This window comes from Arachis duranensis, chromosome 3 (genome assembly GCF_000817695.3).
Source record: "Arachis duranensis cultivar V14167 chromosome 3, aradu.V14167.gnm2.J7QH, whole genome shotgun sequence".
NCBI classification, from domain to species: domain Eukaryota; kingdom Viridiplantae; phylum Streptophyta; class Magnoliopsida; order Fabales; family Fabaceae; genus Arachis; species Arachis duranensis.
Window position 1 is genome coordinate 42729802 of NC_029774.3, and position 22314 is coordinate 42752115.

The following is a 22314-nucleotide window of genomic DNA, read 5'->3' on the forward strand; positions in this document are numbered from 1 at the left end:
TCCCATCCATTTGAAAAAAAAGAATAATTGGGTTGCCTACGATATCTTTCAGCATGACAAGTTAATCACTAATCCATTATAGATCTAACTCTATTTTAAAATCTACCCTTAGCTAATAAGTTGCTGCTACATACAAAAGACGAAAACCAGTTCCAAACTCTGTTATTTGTTTCATTTTTTTTTTTTTGGTGTTTTGACGGGGCTTAGCGCCCAAGAAAATTAAAAATCAAGGATAAAACGGGGCAATGATACCCCTCTAGCATCATCATCTATAATATTCCTTAGCCCTGCTGGCATAGTATCTATGAAATGAAATCCAAGGCATGCTTGTAAACTCTCCTTCGCAAGCCAATCGGCGCTTTTGTTTCCTTCCCTGTATGTGTGACAGAGTTTTACATTCCAGTCTCTTTGTATTAACTGGCTGATGCTTCTTATGATTGTTTCCGGATGATTGTCGCTTTCTTCTCTTTTGCTAAGAATTTGGAATGCTATTTTTGAATCAGTTTCTAGAATGATTTTTTTGAATCCCAAATCCCAAGCTAGTTTCAATCCATGGAGAATTCCCCAGGCTTCTGCCATGAATGCTGTTCCTCTGCCAATATTCGCCAAGAACCCTGCTACCCATCTTCCACGGCTGTCCCGAATCAAGCCTCCACACCCTGCTGTACAGTGCTCCTGTGAGACTGCTCCATCACTATTGATTTTTAGCCATCCATCCTCCGGAGGTTGCCACGCAATATGTATTTCTTTTTTCTTCCTTGCTCCCTTAAGGATATTGACTTTTTTAAAAGCATTATTGATCCTCTGCAAATATTCTTTAATACATAAATGTGCATTGCTTGGTCTTCTAAAAGGGGGGTCAAAGATCTCCTTATTCCTCCATTTCCACAGCCACCAGCAAGTCACAACAAATTGGGACAGCCATGGTTGTGCATTAGCACCGACTTCCTTTGTAAGATTCCAGCGGATCCATGTCTCGAAGGGAGCTCTATAGAAAGTGGTTATGTAAGAGGGTTTCACTAACTGCCGCCAAATTCTTGAGGCTTCTGTGCAGTCCCTTAATGTGTGGAGTAATGTTTCTGTATTATTGGGGCATCGGTGGCAGTTTGGATTTGCACCAAAGATCCTCTGCCTCCTCTCTGAGGTCATCAGCTTGTTTTGAATTGCTAACCACATAAAACATTTTATACGCTGGGGGCCTTTCCATTTCCATATAATATTCCAGGTTTGGTCTTGATTTTCATTTGCTTGAGAGAGTGTTTTATAAGCACTGGCTACTGTGAAGTTTCTATCTTGGGAGGGACTCCACATGATCTTGTCCTCACCTAGGCTCTCTTTCGGGGGATGGCATGCAGTAATCTTTAATATTTTTTCTTCTGGAATGAGTTCCCTTAGAAATTCCAAGTTCCATTCTCCATTTTCTAACACTACATCAGCCACTTTCATATTGAGAATGGAAGTGTTTATTTCCTGTATATCCTCAATAAGAGCTTGTTCATGATACAACCACTTATCTCTCCATAGAGAAGTCGACTTACCATTTCCAATAGAAACCCTCAGGTTCTCTTTCATGTCTTCTTTGATCTTTATCAAATCTCTCCAAAACTTTGAGTCTGATGCCCTATTTTCCATGTTCAGGATTGAATCTTTTTCCCTTCCATATTTATTGAAAAGGACTTTCGCCCACAGTGTCTCTTTTTCATGCATTAACCTCCATACTTGTTTCATAAAAAAGGCATCATTCATGATATGAAGCTTTCTCATGCCTAGGCCCCCATTTCTTTTCGTTTTACAGAGAGTGTCCCATTTCACAGCATGCAATTTTTGTGTGTTTGAGTTTTCTCCCCAAATAAATTTTCTCTGCCATTTTTCCACTTCATTGCAAATTCCAATGGGAATTTTTGTATGTAGCATATCAAAATTGAGCATTGGGCTGATTACAGTTTGTGCAAGAGTGATGCGCCCTGCAAAGGATAGGCAATTGGCCTTCCATCCTTTTAATTTGCTCTTTGTTCTTTCAATAATGCTTTTAAAGTCTTCCTTCTTCTTTCGGTTGTTTGTCAAGTAAGCACCTAAGTATCTTCCTAGGCATGGCACTTCATGGAAGCCGCATATCTCCTTTATGCCTACTCTTTTGCAGTTGGGAACGTTCTTAGAGAATACAATGGATGTCTTTTCTGCATTGATTTTGAACCCCGATGCAGCTCCAAATTCGTCTAGAGTTTCAAGCACAACTCTCATTTGATTTTCCGTTGCTTCCGCAAACAGCAAGAGATCATCAGCAAAAAGAAGGTGTGATATTTGAGGTCCTCTTTGTCCCGCTTCCATTGGTATCCACTTTCCTTTTGTAACGGTCTCTTCTATGAATTGCGAGAGCTTGTCCATGGCGATGACGAAAAGGTAAGGGGACAGAGGATCCCCTTGCCTTAGTCCTCTATTTGGCTTGAACATATCAAGTTTCTCGCCGTTCCACAAGATCTTGAAGGAAACTGATGACACGCACTGCATGATGATGGAGATAGTTTTTTCTGGCATTCCGTACTCCAAGCAGCATTTTTCCAAGAAACGCCAGTTCAAACGATCATAAGCTTTTTCAAAATCAATTTTAATAGCCATAAAAGAATTTTTCCCCTTCATTTTTCCCATGGTATGAACCATTTCTTTTGCAATGATGATGTTGTCATGGATTAGCCGACTTGGAATGAAACTCGACTGATTCGGAGCAATTCTTTCATTCAAAGTGGGCTTTATCCTTTTGACCAGAATTTTGCTCAAACACTTATATATCACATTGCATAGGGCAATGGGTCGAAATTGAGAGACAAATTCAGGCTGGTTGATCTTGGGTATAAGTGTTAGAAGAGTTTGGTTTACCTGTTGTATTGAGGGGGGATCTTGCCATAGTTTCTGAATGAAAGCGCAGATGGAGCATTGGAGGACCTTCCAATTTTCTTTAAAGAACAGTGCGGGGTACCCGTCTTCTCCAGGCGCCTTTAGGGAACCTATGCTGTGGATAGCTTCTTCAATCTCACTTGGATTGGGCATTCTTTCTAACATCTGTCTCTGTTCTTCTTCCAATCTTTTATATTGCCAGCTGCATCGAATAGTGGGGCGCTCTGGTCTTTCATCTCGGTATAGGTCAGTGAAGAAATTTGAGACTATCGATTTTACGGCTTCTACCTCTTCACACCAGATACCATTATTGTTCCTCAGCTTCACTATCTTGTTCTTCCTTCTTCGCACCAGAGTTTTTGTGTGAAAATATTTAGTGTTTCTATCTCCTTCTACTAGCCACTTTTGTCTGGATTTTTGTAGCCAGAAGATCTCCTCTTGATCCAGGATTTTTTCCAATTCCTCCGAGAGGTCTTTTTCCAGCCCATCAAGAAACTTGTTCCTACCATAAAGCCTAGATTTTTGTATCCCTTGAATTCTATTCAAAATCCTCCTCTTCTTTCGAAATATGTTACCAAAAGTTTCATTATTCCATTTTTTCAGACTTTCAGTTAAATTGTTTAAGGCTACTGGAAAGTCATACTCATTATTCCAAGCACTTCTAATAACATTTGGGAGGTCCTCATGTGTATTCCACATGGCTTCATACCTGAAAGGTCTCTCTCCTTGGGTGCTAGTCTCAGGTCTTGTGTATAGCAGCAGAGGGTGATGGTCTGATTGTATTCTTGGCAGCACCTCCATAAATGCATTTGAGAAATTTGTACGCCACTCTGAGTTACATAAAGCTCGATCCAGCCTTTTATAAACTCTTTCTTGGCCTTCTCTTATTCCCCCCTTCCATGTGAATCTTGATCCAGAATAGCCTACGTCTATGAGGTTGCATTTGTCAATCCAGCCTCTGAAACGTCTACACGCATGGGCATCATTTCCCCCTCCTCCTTTCTTCTCACTTTGCTCTGCGATGTCGTTGAAATCACCTATCATCAGCCACGGTAAGTTCATGTTTCTTGAGATGTTGTGCAAAAGCACCCACATTTCTTTTCTTTGTGCTTCCTGTGGACTCGCATACACAGCCGTAAGGCTCCATCTCCTCCGTTGATTGTTTTCAATTTCCATATGCACAAATTGCTTGTGGGTTGACATAACTTTGATTTTGAAATCATCATTCTTCCAGAGGATCCAGATCCCTCCAACAAAACCGACAGCTTCTTCGACTATGGCATGATTGAATCCCATTGCCTTAATCACCTCTCTTGCTTTATTTCCGCTACATTTGGTTTCTACCAGAATAGTAAGGTCAGGTTTCTTTTGGTTTTGCAACTCCCTGAGGGTGCGAATGGTACCTTTGCTCGCTGCCCCTCTAATGTTCCACATCATGATCTTCATTATATAACGCAAAAGTCTTATCCAAAACTCTAATCCAAAACAAAGACACCCTAACCCAACAGGTTGGGATAGCAAAGAGGCTCAAGGCCTCTTAATCATCATGCATATCCTCCCTCGTTAATGAAGGAGGTACTTCTTCCTGTGCTTCTCCTTGGGCTTGTTCTCTTTCGAAAACTTCCATGGCTTCTACTAGATCTTCTGAATTTCCGGATCCAAAGTCTGGCGGGACTGGGTCAGGCGGTTCCTCCATGTCGCAAGCCTCTATTCCAGTGGCCTCAACCATTTCAGTGAGTTGAGAGTCTTGGGTATGGTTGTTGTTTGCCCAATTTTCCTGAAAATGAACGGCTTTGTCTGTAATGTTCATGCTAGTATCTTCGTGGGTTTGGGTTTTAGTCTTGGTTTAGGTTCTTTCTTTTCTCAAGGTTTGGGCTGTTGTAGTGGCAAGAGTTGGGTTGTTTTGGTTTTGAGTTTCTTGTGTTTTGCTATTTGTCTGTCCTGGTTTTGGGCTATTTTTGTAGGTCTGGTTATTTTCTTGTGGGATTAGGTCTTTTAGTTTTGCAGGAGTATTCCTCTCCAGAGCTCCTTTATTTCTTTTGTCTTTTTCGGTGGTTGCCTTGCTTCCAGCTGGATTTGTCTTATCGCTCTCCTCCTTCTGTGATATCACCACAACCTCATTTTGCTCCTTGTCTCCCTCCACTACCTCATACTGCAGAGCTGCAAAGCGAGAGGTGTGCTCCTCGTACGACATAGCTTTTTCTTTTCCTTTTTGACCGTTACTGGTTCCCTCTCCATTTTTCACTAATTTCTTCCCCCTTGTCCTTTGTACTAGCATCCAAGGGCCAAATCCGTTATTCTCCTCTACAATTACGCCTTTGCCCTTACTTAACTCCCCTTTTCCAATTTTGCCCCCGTCTTCTTCCTCTGTCCCTGCCTTTTCGTCTCCCTTTTCTTCATTATTGTTACTGGCATCTGGTTTTTCTTGTGACTTTAAGCTTGGGCATGAGAATTTTTCATGTCCAAAGCAGCCGCAATTGAAACACACCATATGGAGGCCTTCGTATTCTACTAGATGAGTGACACCATTGATTTGGTATTGGGACACCAGGGATTTGCTTAAATCTATCTCCACGCAAATTCTAGCATATTTACCTCTGGAGATGTTTTCTGTTGTCATGTCAATCTTCATGGTCCTCCCAATAATGTTGCCAATCTTCTCCAATATTGTTCTATTGTAATACTCTATCGCAAGGCCTGGGAGACGAATCCAAGTTGCCAGTGTATCTATTGTTGCTGTGAGGGGGTTGAATTCTGGTTTCCACCATCTAATGGTTAAGTAGTGGTCAAGAATTTTCCAGGGCCCCTCCATGAGTGCAAAATCCAAATCTTCCATATTATAGAATTTCACAAGGAAGAAATCATTTCCGAGATCGATAACGTCAATGCTGCCGTTCTTCCCCCACATTGTCTCTAGTCTTCTTTTGAGCGCCACAAGAGAAATTCTCCTTCCCAGGAGCTTAACTATGATTGATTCCCACCATTCTTTGCATATTTCTTTTTTCAAAGATTCGCTAATCACCAGATTGTATACCCCATTTTCAGTTTTTTCAATGCTGATTTCCTGCTCTTCATCACTCTCCTCAGCACTTTCTTCTTCCATTTTGTCCTCCTGAGACTCCTTCTCTACTTCCTTTCCATTTCCCCCTTGTTGTGCTTTTCCTGCCCTGACAGCTTGGGCAAAGGATCTCTTGCTGTTTTCTTCATTGTTTGTTCTCATCACTCCGATTACATGTATGTCTGCTTCTGCTCCTTCAGTACCCCTTTCTTCTTCCATCCAATCTTCTTTTCTGGCTACTGGTGTAGAATTTCCCGTAAATTCTTCATCTTCTACTATCTTTCTCACCTTCTTCGAAGACCTGTGTAGCAGCTCTCCTTCCGATCTTGCGCTCAGCCTTGGCCCATGCGGTCTAGCAGCTCCCCCTCTCACAAAGCCACCTCTCATGGGGCTCTCCTTCGTTATTGTTCAGACTCGGCAAGCACCTCAAACTTCTGTTATTTGTTTCATATATATATATTTTTGGGTAAAATGTTTCATATTGTTATTTGTTCCAAACTCAGCATGAAGATCAACCGGTTCTACTAGTCTTTTTTTTTACAGGGAACCAGTTCTACTAGTCTGAATGAACCCATTCTGTTTAAAAATGGGCCTGTAATATTTGGGCTAGGCCCAAGAACCGTGATGAGCCTGGAGCTTACAACTTAAAAAGGCCCAATAACTTCGACCAAATGACTCCCATGCTAAACTATGCAGCAGACAGCGGAAGCCTAGACCAAGTGGCAATATGATTGATTGCCTCTTAAACAAGCTGCACCAAGTTCGAACCCCAGCTGAGACTGGGATGAGGTTTGATAAAATCTCAATGTGTGGGTACGTGGGTGTGTGTGTTGTGATATCTAGAATTGGGAGTTGTCTAATCCACTTGACCAAAAAAAAAAAAAAAAAATATGAAGTCCAAAAAAAAAAAGAAAAAGTTTTACCATGCTTTGGTTGATTATTGGGTCTACAAAGCGTGGAATATGCTCACTAAAAAACACTGCAATTGACAGCGTTTTTATGAAGTAAAATTCCTGATCACTGGCCAACAGAATTGAATAATAATGCAGGAATTAAACCTCAAATTAAGCAAGTTGTTTCAACTATCTCAAAATGTACATAAAACAACAACTGTATTTTTAATGTGCAACAAATCCTACAAACTACATCTTCCTTTGGAATATCAGTTGTAGCATATCGAAGAAGAAAAGTGAGCATGCATTAGCAAGAGATTAAAACATGAAACGAAGCTAAAATTAAATACTTATCTTTTTTCTTTATCATCATCAAAACAAATACTCATTAAAATTGAATTATATGCTTCATCAGTTCAATTGGTAAATAGTGCCTCAATATAAAAGCAGCATTCCATGTGAGATCCATGTCTATCTATCAATTTTCTTCGCTTTAAAATTCATAATTTGATAAATACTCAAAATTTAAATAATTGTGTGCAGGCTTATGTGCTTTTTTGAATTTCATAAATTCATCTAGTGAAAGTAAGGTCTTATCTCAAAATCAATGGGAGAATATTAACTCAAACATGATGCCCAAAGTTTCAGACCTTGAGTCTTGTATTGATTCAAGAATACTAAAAATTAGAATCTAATTCACAGCTAAAAGATTTGCTATCTTAGTTACAGAAATCACAATACATTTGCATAGCAGCATTGCAAGTGGAAAGCATCAAAAGTTTGCAAAATGCTATCAACCATAGGTCCTAGCTCATAGCTATACATGGAATGCAAGAATGGCCATAATTAACAGATGTAACTAAATGTCAACAATTGGCATTTTAATCAAAAGGAATAAATTAGATTTAAAAGAAACCCAAAACCCACGAAAAGCCTCAGTAAACATACCATGCATCAGTCCCAAAGCCTCAACTTCATCACCAAATTTTATGATTCCTTACTCAACATGGCCAGTGGCAACTGTTCCTCGCCCCTTGAACAAAAACAAGTTATAAGGAAGTTGAGGTAACATTCTGGAAAATATACCTTAAATCAATAGGTGACCTTACAATATTCAAGAGCAATCCAGAACAGATTTTCATGAGCACTAAACAAAGTTGATAAAAAATATATAAGTAAATTTTGCAGCTGATTGATAAAGGAGGGGAAAAAGCAAGAGTGACTATCGTCTTGCAATAATTTTATAATAAATAACGAGTCACTAATAATTCAGCTCAATAGTATGCTTAAGGAGCGAGCAGGATCAGTTGAGACCACCGTAGTGGGGTGCCCATGATTTGCAAATCTCACTGAAAGGGCGGCAACACAACTTGTTTTAACCACAATCCTTTCTGACTAAGCATGTCATACTTCCTCTCCTTCCCTGCCGCCATCTCCTATTTTAATAGAGGGCTTTCTTGCTTCTAAGGTCTACCCAATTAAGGCTACATATGATCGGCATAAAGGGATCTCTCTATCCTCTTTCATATGTATAATAACTTTCTTTTCGTATTATTAATATTTCCTCTTATAAAAAAATTCCTTCATTACTGCAGTTATTAGAAACTTAACCACTCCTTAAGAGTTCTTAGTGATTTTCTACATAAAATCTCATCAAAATTTCAAATTAACAGCAATAAAGAATAAAGCAGTTATTTCCTAAATCGATTGAGGTCAAACGAATTAGTTGATTGACAAAATGAGATGCAAGAATGCTACCTTTAAAAGTGTTATGCATAACAAAAGTGATTAAATACTCACATTCAGCATCAGCATTAGTTTTTAAAAAATAAATCAACCAAATCAGTAGAAAATTATCTATCCAATTAGTGGAAATGGAAGTTATTGGAACCAGTTATTGGCAATTGATATTCATCACAAGATGCAACATGACCAATTTGCCTATGAATAAAGCATTTCGGCATCATCAAGATAACAACCACAATCAGTCAATATCAAGAAATTATGGACAAACCTGGATGATGTTGGTTCTCCACCAGATAAATTGACTTCACGAAGAGGTGGGTTTATAACATCACAGGGGGAAAAATAACAAAGATTTGCATAACTTTGAAATAAATCAAAGTAACTATAATGAAACTAAGATGAACGATTCGATTCACAACCAAAACAATAATTAGAGCTAACATTTAATCACTAAGTATGCTGTCCAGAGAGCCCCAATGTAAAGCATATAGTCCCTTACATGCCCCCTACTTGAACCCAATGCCTCCTTCACTACCTGAACACACTCACAAAGAAACAAAGTCACAAACACTTTGTGAGCAAAATGCAAAAAGATAAAAGTTGCCAATTTTGCGGATAACCAACACCATAAAAAGGAGAACCGGAACCAAATTAATACAAATTAGAAAGAAATGAAGGATCGGGCATTGATAAAATATGGTTGTACTGATTGCTTGAGTTGGAGAGCTTAAGCTTGAAGTTTGGTGATGACAAAATAATACAATTACTGAAACTTTAGATACCTAGATAATAAATTCAAAAGTTTATATAAAACAAAAAGGCAATCTTATATTATAATAATATAATTAAAAGACAACAATAATTTATTTCAATTTTAGCTATTGAAGTTTAGTGGTTTAAGTTATAAGATTTCGATATTTGAACAAATAATAAAAAAAATGGAAACCTTGAACAAATAATCCTAAATATGAAAACCTAACTATAACATAATCTTTGCATGATTAATTGTAAAAAAGAAACATCAAATATATCAAGTTTGGTGCAATAGGAAAGAAAAAATTTACCAAAAATGTATGCAAAATGACAATTCCATCAATTTAATCATGCCAAACATACACAAAGCTTCAGCTATCATCAATTCACAAAATGAGAGAACTTCAACCTCCATCAGCCATCCACATCCCCAAAAAATTACATCTTGCATTAGAAAAGTGGAAAGTTTCTATAGAAACAGCATTTATTAGTTATTACAGTTGTAATTATTTTAAAATGATAATACCGATGACATAACAATGGCCACAATGTGAAAAAGATTAAAAACAAAAGCCAGAGTGCAAAAAGCTCCATGAAGAAAATAAAAGTAAGCCACATAGCCATAAATTCTATTATACCACAAAGCCAGCCAGCTAGTGAAACTTGAAAGGCAAAAGCACATGAATGATGAATCAAAGAAAAATATCCCCCAACCATAAAAATTGTAAACTCTTGAACAAAACCAAGTTATTTTGAAACTTAATGCAAAAAAAAAAAATTTCTGTTGCGGCAGAATCTGAAAAATTTTAAATGAGCTGCATAATTTGTTACAGTAAAGATGGGAAGACAGTTGGATAAAAATCGAAAAGCATCAGATCCAAATCAAACACCAAAGACAAGAAGCAATAAGAACAAAATGGCAAAAAAATAGAAGCAAACAATGGATGAATCATGAATTACCCCTATACTCGTCACTGAATCAATTTGGAAGGCATTATGGATGGCCTCAGTGGAAGCTGTGTGGCCACCACCAGTGTCACGCATGAGGATCAAGACGTTTTGGTCTTTTCAGCTCAAATCTCTATGAATAACATTCCACCATCAGCTCCATGATCATCGTGACGGGACGAAGAAATCTCATAGTTCAAACTCTTATTGCTTCCGAACACCTTATCAGCCGATGTCTTCTTCGCAGCAACCATCCACAACCTCCATCTGAGAAAGAACAACACAAACCAAAGAGGGGAAAAAACCCATCATAAAATAGGGAAGGAATAACTCAACTACTTCCAACAATCCAGACAGAAATCAAGACAAAAATTTTCACATGTCAACCAAGAAAGCAAAAAAAAGAGGGAAAAGAACGAATGATTCACATCAACTGAAAACACAGCATAACACAACACCCAAATCATTTTATATATATAATGTGTGAATTCTCCTAGTTGAAAAAAACATCACAACAAATTGCAACAATTCAGGAGGCTAATCGAATACCAAGTTTTCACACACCAACCAAGAAACAAAATACGATCAAAAAGACATAAAAGTTCACAAAAGATACCAGTTTACCTGGAATCCAACCTCAATGTTGAAGATAAAAAATAATACAATAAGAAATTCAAAGATGTAGAAAAACCAACCTGGTTGGACGTCATAGCTAACACGAGGAAGACCGGACACGAACTCGAGATGGTACAGATTCGAATATCGACAACGCCTTCTCCGGTGGAACCACCAGCGTGACAAGAATGAGCAATCGATCCCCCAAAGCGAGGAATATGAGGGGAAAAAAAATCAGGACGCATGCAAGAACCAATGGATGGAATGATTCAAATGATTTGTTCCCTTGTACCCCATTCATATACAGAACCAATATAAAAAGGCAGTCAGCGATTGAAAACTCAGAAGATAATCAAAAGAATGAGAAACGAACAAAAAAAAAAATTCAAATACCAATGCAATGGAAACCAAACAAAACAAATTAAAATAATTGATGGAAACCATGGGAAGCATATCTGTAAAACAATCATCCAAGAGTTGCTTCAATCATGAAAATTTTGGAGTTTTAAAATAAACTGGAATCGCAACTGAATATCCCAAACAAAGATCAACAAACATATATCTCAATAACATATCTTAATGGAACCAAAAAGCAATCCAAACAAAGATCAAGGATAAGGCAGCAACACCCACACAGAGTTTTTGGATTTGGAGGGAAAAGCTATCTGAACAAAAAAGTGGAGAGATTCGTAATCTGATTTTTTTTTGGCACTGAACTAACACCTCTGGCATTGATTCATTAAATTCAATAAAGGAAAATAGCGATCAACAACACATGTATTGACTAATAAGCACAGATCAGAATTCAAGTCAAGGTATCATTACTATGTACAATAAACACATGTATTGACTAATAAGCACAGATCAGAATTCAACAACACATGACTGTACTGTACCAAGTACAATAAATAATCGAGTGAACAAATACCTCAAAAAATAAACGTGGTCCCCCCCTTTCATATCCCTTTACTCAAACCGTTAACTTCATACAACCAATCTATTTATCCATGACCAATATAATCAGTTTACTTCATACATTCATGTATCCGATCAGAAGGGTGCCATAGCTGATTAATGAGTTTCACTCATGATCTTCAATCATGTCCACATCGTCACTGAACATTAATTCGAATGTTTCCATGGCCAGAGCAGATACCATAGCTACCAGTGATCCTTGCAAGAGCAGTCACCATTTTTGAAATGATGGAAACGTATCCTGTCCCTTACTATGATCTCTCTTTGGTATATCTTAGACACTAGTTTCATAAACTCATGACAGTCCTCACAAGACCTTAGATTCTTCACAATCCGGATTTTGGAACCCTGCCTATTCCTGATTAGTCCATAAGCAAGAGCTAGCTTCTCACTATGATGAAGTAACTGAATGGCCTTATCCTCATCATCCATCTCAAGCAACACCTCTGATACTCTCGGATTATACCCTTCCTTTCTAATTTCATCTACAATCTGATCCAATTTGTCATATATTTTCTCTGCTTCAGGGTGATTATAATCTCCCATAGAAAATTCACATACAGTGCCATCAACTTCAATCCTACTACACCCTGGAGGCTTAGTTAATCCCCTTCTGTTCATCAACTCTCTCACCTCTGCTTTGTTACACCACTTCCCTGCAGACGCATAAACATTGCTAGTGAGTATGTAACTCCCACTATCATCATCAGCAGTTCTCCTTCGCAGTTTGAGGTGTTTCACGAGACGCCCTGCTCTGTCGGTATCCCCATGAAGTTTGCAGGCCCATATCAGGGTCCTCCAAAGAACTGCATCAGGCTTGATAGGCATTGTATTAATGAAATCCTCGGCTTCCTTCAAACGCCCTGCTCTCGCGAGGAGGTCCACCACACAGCCAAAATGCTGAATTGTAGGCTCTATACCATAACGTTTTGGCACATCATTCAAAAACACATAAGCTTCATTAACCAAGCCTGAATTCCTACACGCTGAGAGAACCGCTGTCATTGTCCTCTCATCAGGTTCTATCCTACAGGTTTCCATCTCAGCAAACATCCCAATAGCTTCCTGGCACATTCCATGGCTAGCAAGGGCAGAGATCATTGCGGTCCAAACAAAAACATCCTTGTCCACAACATTGTCAAACACGTTCCGTGCACTCTCCAAGCACCCGCTTTTAGCATACATATCAACAAGGGCAGTGCCAACATTCGCCTTAGAATCAATCCTCTTCTCCTTCACAATCATGTGCACCTTCTTCCCCACACTCAAAGCTCCGGTTTCAGCACAGGCCCTCAAAACAGACATCACCGTGGCATCATTGACCTCTATCCCAGCCTTCAGTGTGCTATCAAACAAGGCCAAGGCGTCGACGTGGCGGTCAGCGTTGACAAGGCCATCAATCATTGAAGTCCAAGAAACCACATCCCTCAGAGGCATTCTATCAAACACCTCGCGAGCAAACCCCAACTCGCCAAATTCAGAATACATATGGATCAAGGCGTTCTGGATATACTGATCCGACCCAAAACCCGTCTTAGTGATGAGAGCATGGATCTGTTTACCTTGTGGGGTGAGTTTCAAGCGGGCGAGACACTTGAGGAGGAAGGGGTAAGTGAAGTTATCGGGTTGGGGTGGTTGGTGGTGGAGCATGGAGAGGAAGAGAGAGAGGGCGTGGAAGTGGTGGGTGGGGTCGGGGCTGCGGGAATAGGCGCGGATGATCGTGTTGTAGTAATAGGAGTTGGGGCGGGGGATGGAGCGGAGGAGGAGGCGAGCATAGGAGAGGTCGCCGCCGGGAGAGAGGGCGGCGAAAGTGAAGAGCTTGGAGACGTTGCGCGCTGCGTCGTCGTTTTGGGTGCCCCCTTTCAGGAGTTGCGCGTGGAATTGGAGCGCGTCGGACATGCTTCTCAGCTCCATCACAACACCACCCACTCATGCTCACTAGTCACCCACTCATGAGTCGGACATCTCTTCGTTTGGAATTACCAAGGTACTCCAAGTACTGATTTACTGATTTATTACTTTAATCGGTTAAATTGTACTTAAACTGAAAAAATTATTTTATAATAAAATAATAAATAAATTATAAATAAACACCAATTCATTTATTTCTTTATTAAAAATAAATATGACAAATTTATTTCTTTTTCTAATAAAACACTAATCATAATGAATAAATAAAAGCTCTACCAAATTTTTAACAAAATTTTTAATATAATTTTAATAAAAATTAACAAGATTTTCATCTAATCACAATTTTAGCAAAATCTTAGCATAATTTTAATAAAAATTAATAATCTTTTTTCAAAAATCAATAAAAAATTTATAATATGGTTATAGAACTGCATATTGAAAGTTTAGACTTAAGAAATTCAATTGAGCATTGAACACTGACCTTTACCCACCGAGCATACTCACACATATTATATGGGTATATACTATAAATTTTTAAATAATATTCAACTTTAATTAGGACTTAAATTCGGATACAGCTTTAAAGAGGCATATAGATATATTATCTGTGATAGACCTCCTATCACAGATATAGACATACTCTAACACTACCGTGTCGATACTCGAACTTACTCAATCTCTTGAGTTAATACCAAATCAGTCTAACCCTCAATAGTTAACAAGAAAACTAAGAATACAAGAGAAATGAAGTTTTGGTAGAAGAACACTTTATTACTGAAGAAAAAATAGTACATTCATTTTAGCGGGAAAATGGATTCATGAGGAATCAACAATTCATTTCTATTAGTTGGGAGAAAACCCAATTTTAATATATTAAGTAGATATAAGTATAACAAAAATCAAGAGAAAGTGAATGACAATAAATAAGATTAGTATAAGTTAAATTAGTCCCAACTCATAGGATAAACATTCTGTAGTTACTGCTACTACTAAAAAAAATTGCAGCTAATAATCTTAATTTGCTAATGAATCCAAGCGTAATAATTTCATTTTAAATGAGAAGTTGTGAGAAAAATTTTTATTTTGTAGCTGATATATAACGTATTTTTTAAATTTTCGTGTGAGTATTTTCCATGCGATTCCAGTACGATCCTCATACATGGCATGAGTCATTCACTAGTGTTCACATTAAAGTAGATATTATATTATTTCACACTATAGGAATATCAAACATAGGATAAATAAATATTTCTTTGATCAAAAGTCAATTTTTTTGGATCGAATTATCTATAGTCAAAGTTCATATCCCCCACACAAAAAAATTACTATTTATTATAAGTAATTATTTTATTTATTATTTTAAAATTTGATTTATTGCTTAAATAATTTATGATAAATATTTATTACTTCATATTTTGAACATAAAATATTTATTAAATAATAATAATATATGAATAATATAAAAATATATAACAAATTGAATATGTTATAAGTATAATTATAAATATAATAACAAAATAATAATATTATAGCACATTGTGCGGTTTATATTGGATTTGATAGGTTATGAAAAGTAGATCCGAAATTCGATCCAATCCAGCGGTTTGCAGAAAATAGAATTCAATCAAATCTAAATTAGTGCGATTTTAATCGGTTTTTGGTTTTGATTGGATTGGATAAGCGGTTTAATTTGGATCGGTTTAGATTTGAACACTCCTATACATACGTACATCTTTTTATATAATTCAGTTATTCTAAAAAAAATTTTTAAAGGTGATTCTGGAATCACTTATTATAGTATTTAAAATATAATTGAATTCGATTATGAAATCATGTTATTTATATATAATGTATTTTTTTAATTTTCGTGTGAGCACTCCCGTGCGATCTCAGTATGATCCCGTGCATCGCACGAGTCATTCACTAGTGTTCACACTATAGTAGAGTACCTAAATTTAGAAAAAAACTAAATTTTGGGGAATTTTTTAGCGAGTTGGTTGAGACAATTTAAAAATCTAGAGTCTCTCAATTTGATATCAAATTCATTCTCCGCTCCCATTCTTTTTTCTGTTGAGAATTTAACAAATTTGACAGAGTTAAATATTGAAGGTAACATTTTCAATGATTCAATATCCCACAGTCTTACAAAACTTATGGATCTACAGAGTCTGCATTTTTCCTCTAATTATTTTGGTGATGTTATTCTTCAAAGTCTTGGTCAACTCAAAAAGCTGGAATGGCTTTTTCTTTCTTCTAAGTTCTAACTACTTACAAGACACAATAAACGATTAACAAATTCGTGGTCCTAGCTCATGAGCCTCGTATACTTGGATCTCTCGCTTTATCAAATAAATGGATCATTGCCAAGTTCACTGGGCAAACTTGAATTCTTGGCAAAATTTCAAGTACAATTTGAATCTTTCATTATTGATGTGGCTACATTTGAATAATAACAGATTTCAAGGAAAACTTTCTTCGTCCTTGTCAAACATGAAAAACTTGACATTATTAGATGTTGGGAAGAATCAACAATCAGGTTTCATACCTTCTTATGTTGAGTTTGAAAAACTTTAAATATAATGATGATCAAACATTATTAATTAAAAAAATAGTTAATTTAATTTTAGCTTCTAATTGTTTGTTTAATGATTTTGTTTAGTGTGCAGATTTTGTTAGTGGGTCAAAAGTCACAGAAGCGCAATGTGATGAGAAAGTATTCAGTTCTTGTGCAAAAATATTCCAAACTATATGGTTGAATCGTTTAAATGGACATCAAAACTATTTGGGTTAAGTATCATGAGAATAACCCAAATTAATTTCTTGTTGAGAGACCAACAAGCCTTGGTCCGAAATCGAAAGAAGAAAGAAAGTAGTAGAGCATGCTTTCCTCGGTTGCCTACCTTAATGGGTTATGGAATTCAAACTTTGATTAAATTAAATTAATGCCTTGGTAATTGAAAAGGAAAATTAAACGTGATTTGATTGTATTAAATGACTCCACACATTTCTTTATGCATAGGAAAACGGAAATAGAAATTAATTTGTTTTAATATCATTTATTGCTTCCTTTGAAAGTTTTCCTTTCTCTTCTCTCTCTTTTCTCTCTCTTTCTCTCTTTCGGTCATGTCAAACAAGAAAGAAGAAGATAGAAGTTAGAAAAGCAGTGAGGCTATGAAGAAGCAAAAGGCTAGGTTGATGATAGCCTTTGCAAAAGGAAGATATAAAGTATGGCGTGGCTAAGATTTTTGCCACAAAAGACAAGATGTGAAAAAGAAGTTTCAAAATCTTCATACCAAGAATAGAAGCAATCGGCCTTGGTCAGAGAAGAAGATCTCAGTGGCAAAGTTCTTTTCCATTTTTGTTCATCCAAGATAGAATGTAGCTACTGGAGCTACATGGAGGAAGAAGCAAATATGGAAAGGAAGGAGCTTTCAAGGATCAAGGATTCATCAAGGGTTAGAATTCATTCTTGGGGCCAAAGTCAAGATGAAAGGCTCAGATTGATGAAGCTTGATGAGAAAGGATGAGAGAGAGGTACATGCATGTTGATTTGCTTTCGGTTCTCCCTCTCTCTTCTCTGTCCGAACCGGTTATGTATTGGAGAAGAAAATGGTGGCTTGGTTGAACCGGTTTCAACCTTGGAAGCTTCCCCTTCTATAATAAGAGTGAACGGCCAAGGGTTGAAACAAAGAGAGAAAGCACAGAGTTCTCATAGCTACCCTAAGCTAACAGAATTTTTCTCCTTCAATGGGTTTTATTTTGTATTCTTTTCTTTAGTTGTGTCTGTCTGAGTCTCATGGTAAAAGACAAACAGAGTGAGGCTTGTAAGAAAAAGCCAGTGAGAGAAAAAAGGCAGAGAGAGCAAAATTAAAGAAAAAGCCATAGTTGTCTAAGAGTTCCTTTGTACATCTGTGTTGTGTTTCATGATCTTGTAGGGATTCCCTTGCAAGTTGGGTTAGTACTTTGCAGTTGAAAGATTGGTAGGTGACCAAATCAAGTTCAATTTTGGGGATAGAATTTGGACTTGTCCCAAATAGAAATGGGTAGTTCTTAGGAAAGAATTGGTGTATGTAATCAGTTGATTATAGTGAAATTCCGTCACTGTTGTGATGGAGACTGGATGTAGGCTGCATTGCACTTAGCAGCTAAACCAAGATACTTCTGGGTGTGATTCTCTCTTTCTCTCTTGCTCCATTTCTGTTTCTGTTGCGTAGGAGACAAAACTAAAAATATCTCCTAACTGGTTATGAGACAAGGAAAATGACTCTTGACTTGTTATGAGACAAAAAGGAGAAATATCTCCTGAAATTATATTAAAAAGCAGGAAGTAATACTTAACAAAAAATGGCTAAGATTCAACCCTCTTCTCTTAGCCACTAATTACCATCATCTTAGAATTGCAGTGAACTTCCATACTTTCAAATTCTTAGAACGAGAAGAAATTGGTTATATGGTGGCATTCCTTCAAGCCTCTGTCAATTTGATGCATTGCTAATCTTGGGCCTTGTTGAAAATAAATTAGTAGACCCAATTCCTCATTCCATTGCCAATATTATAGGAAATTGAGCTCAGTACCGCGACAGATTAGTCTTTGGTCTGTCGGGTCGAGGGATACCGTGAAAAACCAAAAAAAAAACTGCAGCATATAATCCATCATCTTCAGCGGAATGATATTATGAAGATGTGAATCAAGTCATCAAAAAAAGAGAACTTGATTACATTCGTAATTTAATATATGTAGGCCAACTTTTTATAGAATTTAAAAGAAGAAAACCACATAAGGGTTTCAAGTAATTCCATACATAACAGCACTCTTCAGTTCAACACTTTGGATTTATTATGCAATATTTGTGAAGGATGCAACATTTCTCATCACCATAAACACCTTTGAAATTGTTATTGAATCAATATACCTTGCCATATTCCTAATCTATTCCCCCAAGAAAGCCAGAATATTCATATAACTAACTCTTGTCTCCCATATTTCTAAATTATTATAAAGTTGATAATTAATTTTATTTTTAATGTGAAAGCTTTTTACAATCAAGATTATTCTGTTGTTGAATGTGTTTGAATTTGGAGCTATAGTTCTATCAACCTTATACCTTACAAAAAGAGACAAACGTGTTACAGTTATAGGATGGTTTAACCTCATTTTAAACATTTGTGTATTTGCTTCCCCTCTTGGCAGCTTGGTAAGAATTAATTAATTAATTAATATTTATATAATTAAAAAATATTTTTTATATTTCAAAAAGAATTAGTAGTATATTTGCTTTGGATATGTGGAGAAGATTGCTGATAGGATCTATGTTTCTTGAAAATAATCAAATTGAAGAAAATGATACAAAGGAAGTAGTCATGTTTGTAAGCTTGAAGATTGATTTCCACATCCTCATCCATGTAGCAGTTTTTAATGTTAAATAAGATTGTTGTGCTTCTAAATCATTAGAGTTGTGTTTTCATTGAGATATGTTTAAATAATTCTTTTGTTTTTGTATCAATTACTACTCGTATTTATGTTAAAATTGCAAGTAACTTTTATGTTTTTAATGCTAAAATATTTAAAGAAGTTGATCCATATTACAAATGCATAATATAAAAGTGAGGTAAATTTGAAAAATAACAACAATCTACTATAATTAGTAGCATGAGGAGGATTTTAACTTAACTAAGAAATACACTATATATATAAGTATAACAAGAGAAAGTGAACGACAATAGATAAAGTTAGTACAAGTTAATTTAGTCTCAACTCATAGGATAAACATTCTATTATTATTGTTATTACTAAAATAAAAATAAAAATTGTAGCTAATAATCTTAATTTGCTAATGAATCCAACCGTCATAATTTTATTTTAAATAAAAAGTTGTGAGAAATTTTTTTTAATTTTACATCTGATATATAACGTATTTTTTTAATTTTCGTATGAACATTTTCCGTGCAATCCCAGTATGACTCTCGTACATCACACGGGTCATTCATGTCAACACGGTTTGTCTAACATAGTCTTCATTACATAAAGTATATATGTTGTTAGTTATTACTTATTAGTAGTTATTACATACCATGATGAAGAGAGGCGCAGCGAAAATATTAATGTTGAAAACGAGTCAAATCCATCCAATGATAGCAAGACGCTTGGAGCATAAAATAAGAAAATTAGAAGGTACGCCATTTCTGCAACAACTCCAAAGGTGCTAGTGATGATTATTAGAAGAGCACAATTTTTCTTCAGCAATGCATAGTAAATCCAAAGCATTGCATTAAAGAGTGTAATCACATATGGATTGATTAAAATCCCTGACTGGTTTTGTTTTTACAGATTTGGTAAAAAGTTGGTCTGCATACATATACACAAATATTAATTAATATATATATAACATTTTTACATTGGAGTAAGGAACACTCCACAGGAAGTCACACTGCCTATGATGCCAAACCAAAAAGCCCAAGATTCAGCCATCTCTGAATTAGCTTTGAATGAATTATACTGTATTTTCTTCTCTGGAGACTCACCCTCAGTTCAAAGCTTGTGTCTCTCTTTCTCTCTCTCTCAGAATGGATATGCTTCAGGTCTCTCTTTCTCTCTCTCTCAAAGCTTGTGTCTCTCTTTCTCTCTCTCAGAATTCCTAGTTACATTTTAAAAGAAATTAAGGGGATGTATTTAGTTTTATAGTGTAAAAATAATAAAAGCCATTGTATATGATGGCATAAGAGATAGAAGCTAGTATCTTCTCCTTTTAACATGGACAAAAACAGCATCACAAAAGGGTAAGTTATTTATCTAATATCTAAAACAAACCAACAGGGAATCTCACCGACCAACAAAAGATACTATCATGTCTAGTTACTTGTGGAACTGTCTAGTTACTATCATGTCTAGCTACTTGTGGAACTGTCTTTTATGTTAAAGAAACCCAAAAAAAAATTAAAATGAACACGTACCTTAACCTTCTATGGGGCATAAAACAGGAAGATAGCAAAGTAAACAGTTTCTACAACAATTTCAAAGGTGTTAATGGTAATAAGAAGAAGAGTAGTATCTTTCTTAACCAATGCGTAGTAAATCCAAAGCATTACTAAATAGTGCAACCACATATGGAAGTGACTGAAATCTCTCGCTCGTTTTCTTCTTATATATTTGGTAAAAGGTCGGTCTGTGTGCACATACATAAATATTAATTAATAGTACATTCATTTTGGCGGGAAAATAGATTCATGAGGAATCGACAATTCACTTCTATTAGTTGGGAGAAAACCCAATTTTAATATATTAAGTAGATATAAGTATAACAAAAATAAAAAAAAAGTGAATAGCAATAAATAAGGTTAGTACAAGTTAATTTAGTCCCAACTCATAGAATAAACATTCTGTAGTTACTGCTACTACTAAAAAAAATTGCAGCTAATAATCTTAATTTGCTAATGAATCCAACCGTAATAATTTCATTTTAAATGAGAAGTTGTGAGAAAATTTTTTATTTTGTAGATAATATATAACGTATTTTTAAAATTTTCGTGTGAGCATTCTCCGTGCGATTCCAGTACGATCCCCATACATCGGACAGGTCATTCACTAATATTCACACTAGAGTAGATATTATATTATTTCACACTATAAGAATATCAAACATAGGATAAATAAATATTTCTTTGATCAAAAGTCAATTTTTGGATCGAATTATCTATAGTCAAAGTTCATATCCCCACACAAAAAATTACTATTTATTATAAGTAATTATTTTATTTATTATTTTAAAATTTAATTTATTGCTTAAATAATTTATGATAAATATTTATTACTTCATATTTTGAACATAAAATATTTATTAAATAATAATAATATATGAATAATATAAAAATGTATAACAAATTGAACATGTTATAAGTATAATTGTAAATATAATAATAAAAATTGAATATATTATAAGTATAATTATAAATATAATAACAAAATATAATATTATAGCACATTGTGCGGTTTAGATTGGATTTGATAGGTTATGAAAAGTAGATCCGAAATTCGATCCAATCCAGCGATTTGCAGAAAATAGAATTCAATCAAATCTAAATTAGTGCGATTTTAATCGGTTTTTGGTTTTGATTGGATTGGATAAGCGGTTTAATTTGGATCGGTTTAGATTTGAACACTCCTATACATACGTACATCTTTTTATCTAATTCAATTATTCTAAAAAAAATTTTAAGGGTGATTCTGGAATTACTTATTATAGTATTTAAAATATAATTTAATTCGATTATGAAATTATGTTATTTATATATAATGTATTTTTTTAATTTTTGTGTGAGCACTCCCGTGCGATCTCAGTATGATCCCGTGCATCGCATGAGTCATTCACTAATTTAAGAAAATATCTTTATTATATAGTTATATAAAATCAATATTTAATGCATTATTAAACTACTTATCAATTATAAATCAGAAATATTTTTAATCATTTTAATTATAATAATAATAATAATAATAATAATAATAATAATAATAATAATAATAAT

General features: G+C 35.6%; 3 protein-coding genes across 8 annotated transcripts in view; all 3 read right to left on the reverse strand.

Moving 5' to 3' along the window:
• Nucleotides 1-4738: 4738 nt before the first annotated feature.
• LOC107479006 (uncharacterized) lies at nucleotides 4739-6337 on the reverse strand. The gene has a single exon (XM_016099158.1). The coding sequence runs from the start codon at nucleotides 6335-6337 to the stop codon at nucleotides 4739-4741; it is 1599 nt and encodes a 532-aa protein (XP_015954644.1).
• A 1124-nt stretch (nucleotides 6338-7461) lies between these two features.
• On the reverse strand, nucleotides 7462-13861 carry LOC107478929 (pentatricopeptide repeat-containing protein At4g21065). Of its 6 annotated transcripts, none has more exons than XM_052259029.1 (5): nucleotides 11834-13861; nucleotides 10986-11190; nucleotides 10303-10557; nucleotides 9031-9124; nucleotides 7462-7863 (listed from the first exon to the last, which is right to left on the reverse strand). In XM_052259029.1, the coding sequence occupies exon 1, from the start codon at nucleotides 13792-13794 to the stop codon at nucleotides 12067-12069; it is 1728 nt and encodes a 575-aa protein (XP_052114989.1). In that variant the 5' UTR covers nucleotides 13795-13861; the 3' UTR covers nucleotides 7462-7863; nucleotides 9031-9124; nucleotides 10303-10557; nucleotides 10986-11190; nucleotides 11834-12066. The 6 variants fall into 6 exon arrangements, with proteins under 6 accessions (XP_052114989.1, XP_020993989.1, XP_052114988.1 ...); XM_021138330.2 differs by having other exon boundaries at nucleotides 7462-7876; XM_052259028.1 differs by having other exon boundaries at nucleotides 8858-9124.
• A 5976-nt stretch (nucleotides 13862-19837) lies between these two features.
• The window catches only part of LOC127745508 (bidirectional sugar transporter SWEET11-like), a 5780-nt gene continuing 3303 nt past the window's right edge, over nucleotides 19838-22314 (reverse strand). Inside the window, exon 5 of the mRNA XM_052258284.1 lies at nucleotides 19838-20084. Within this exon, the coding sequence (XP_052114244.1) occupies nucleotides 19838-20084 (247 nt within the window). The remainder of the gene's footprint in view (nucleotides 20085-22314) is intronic.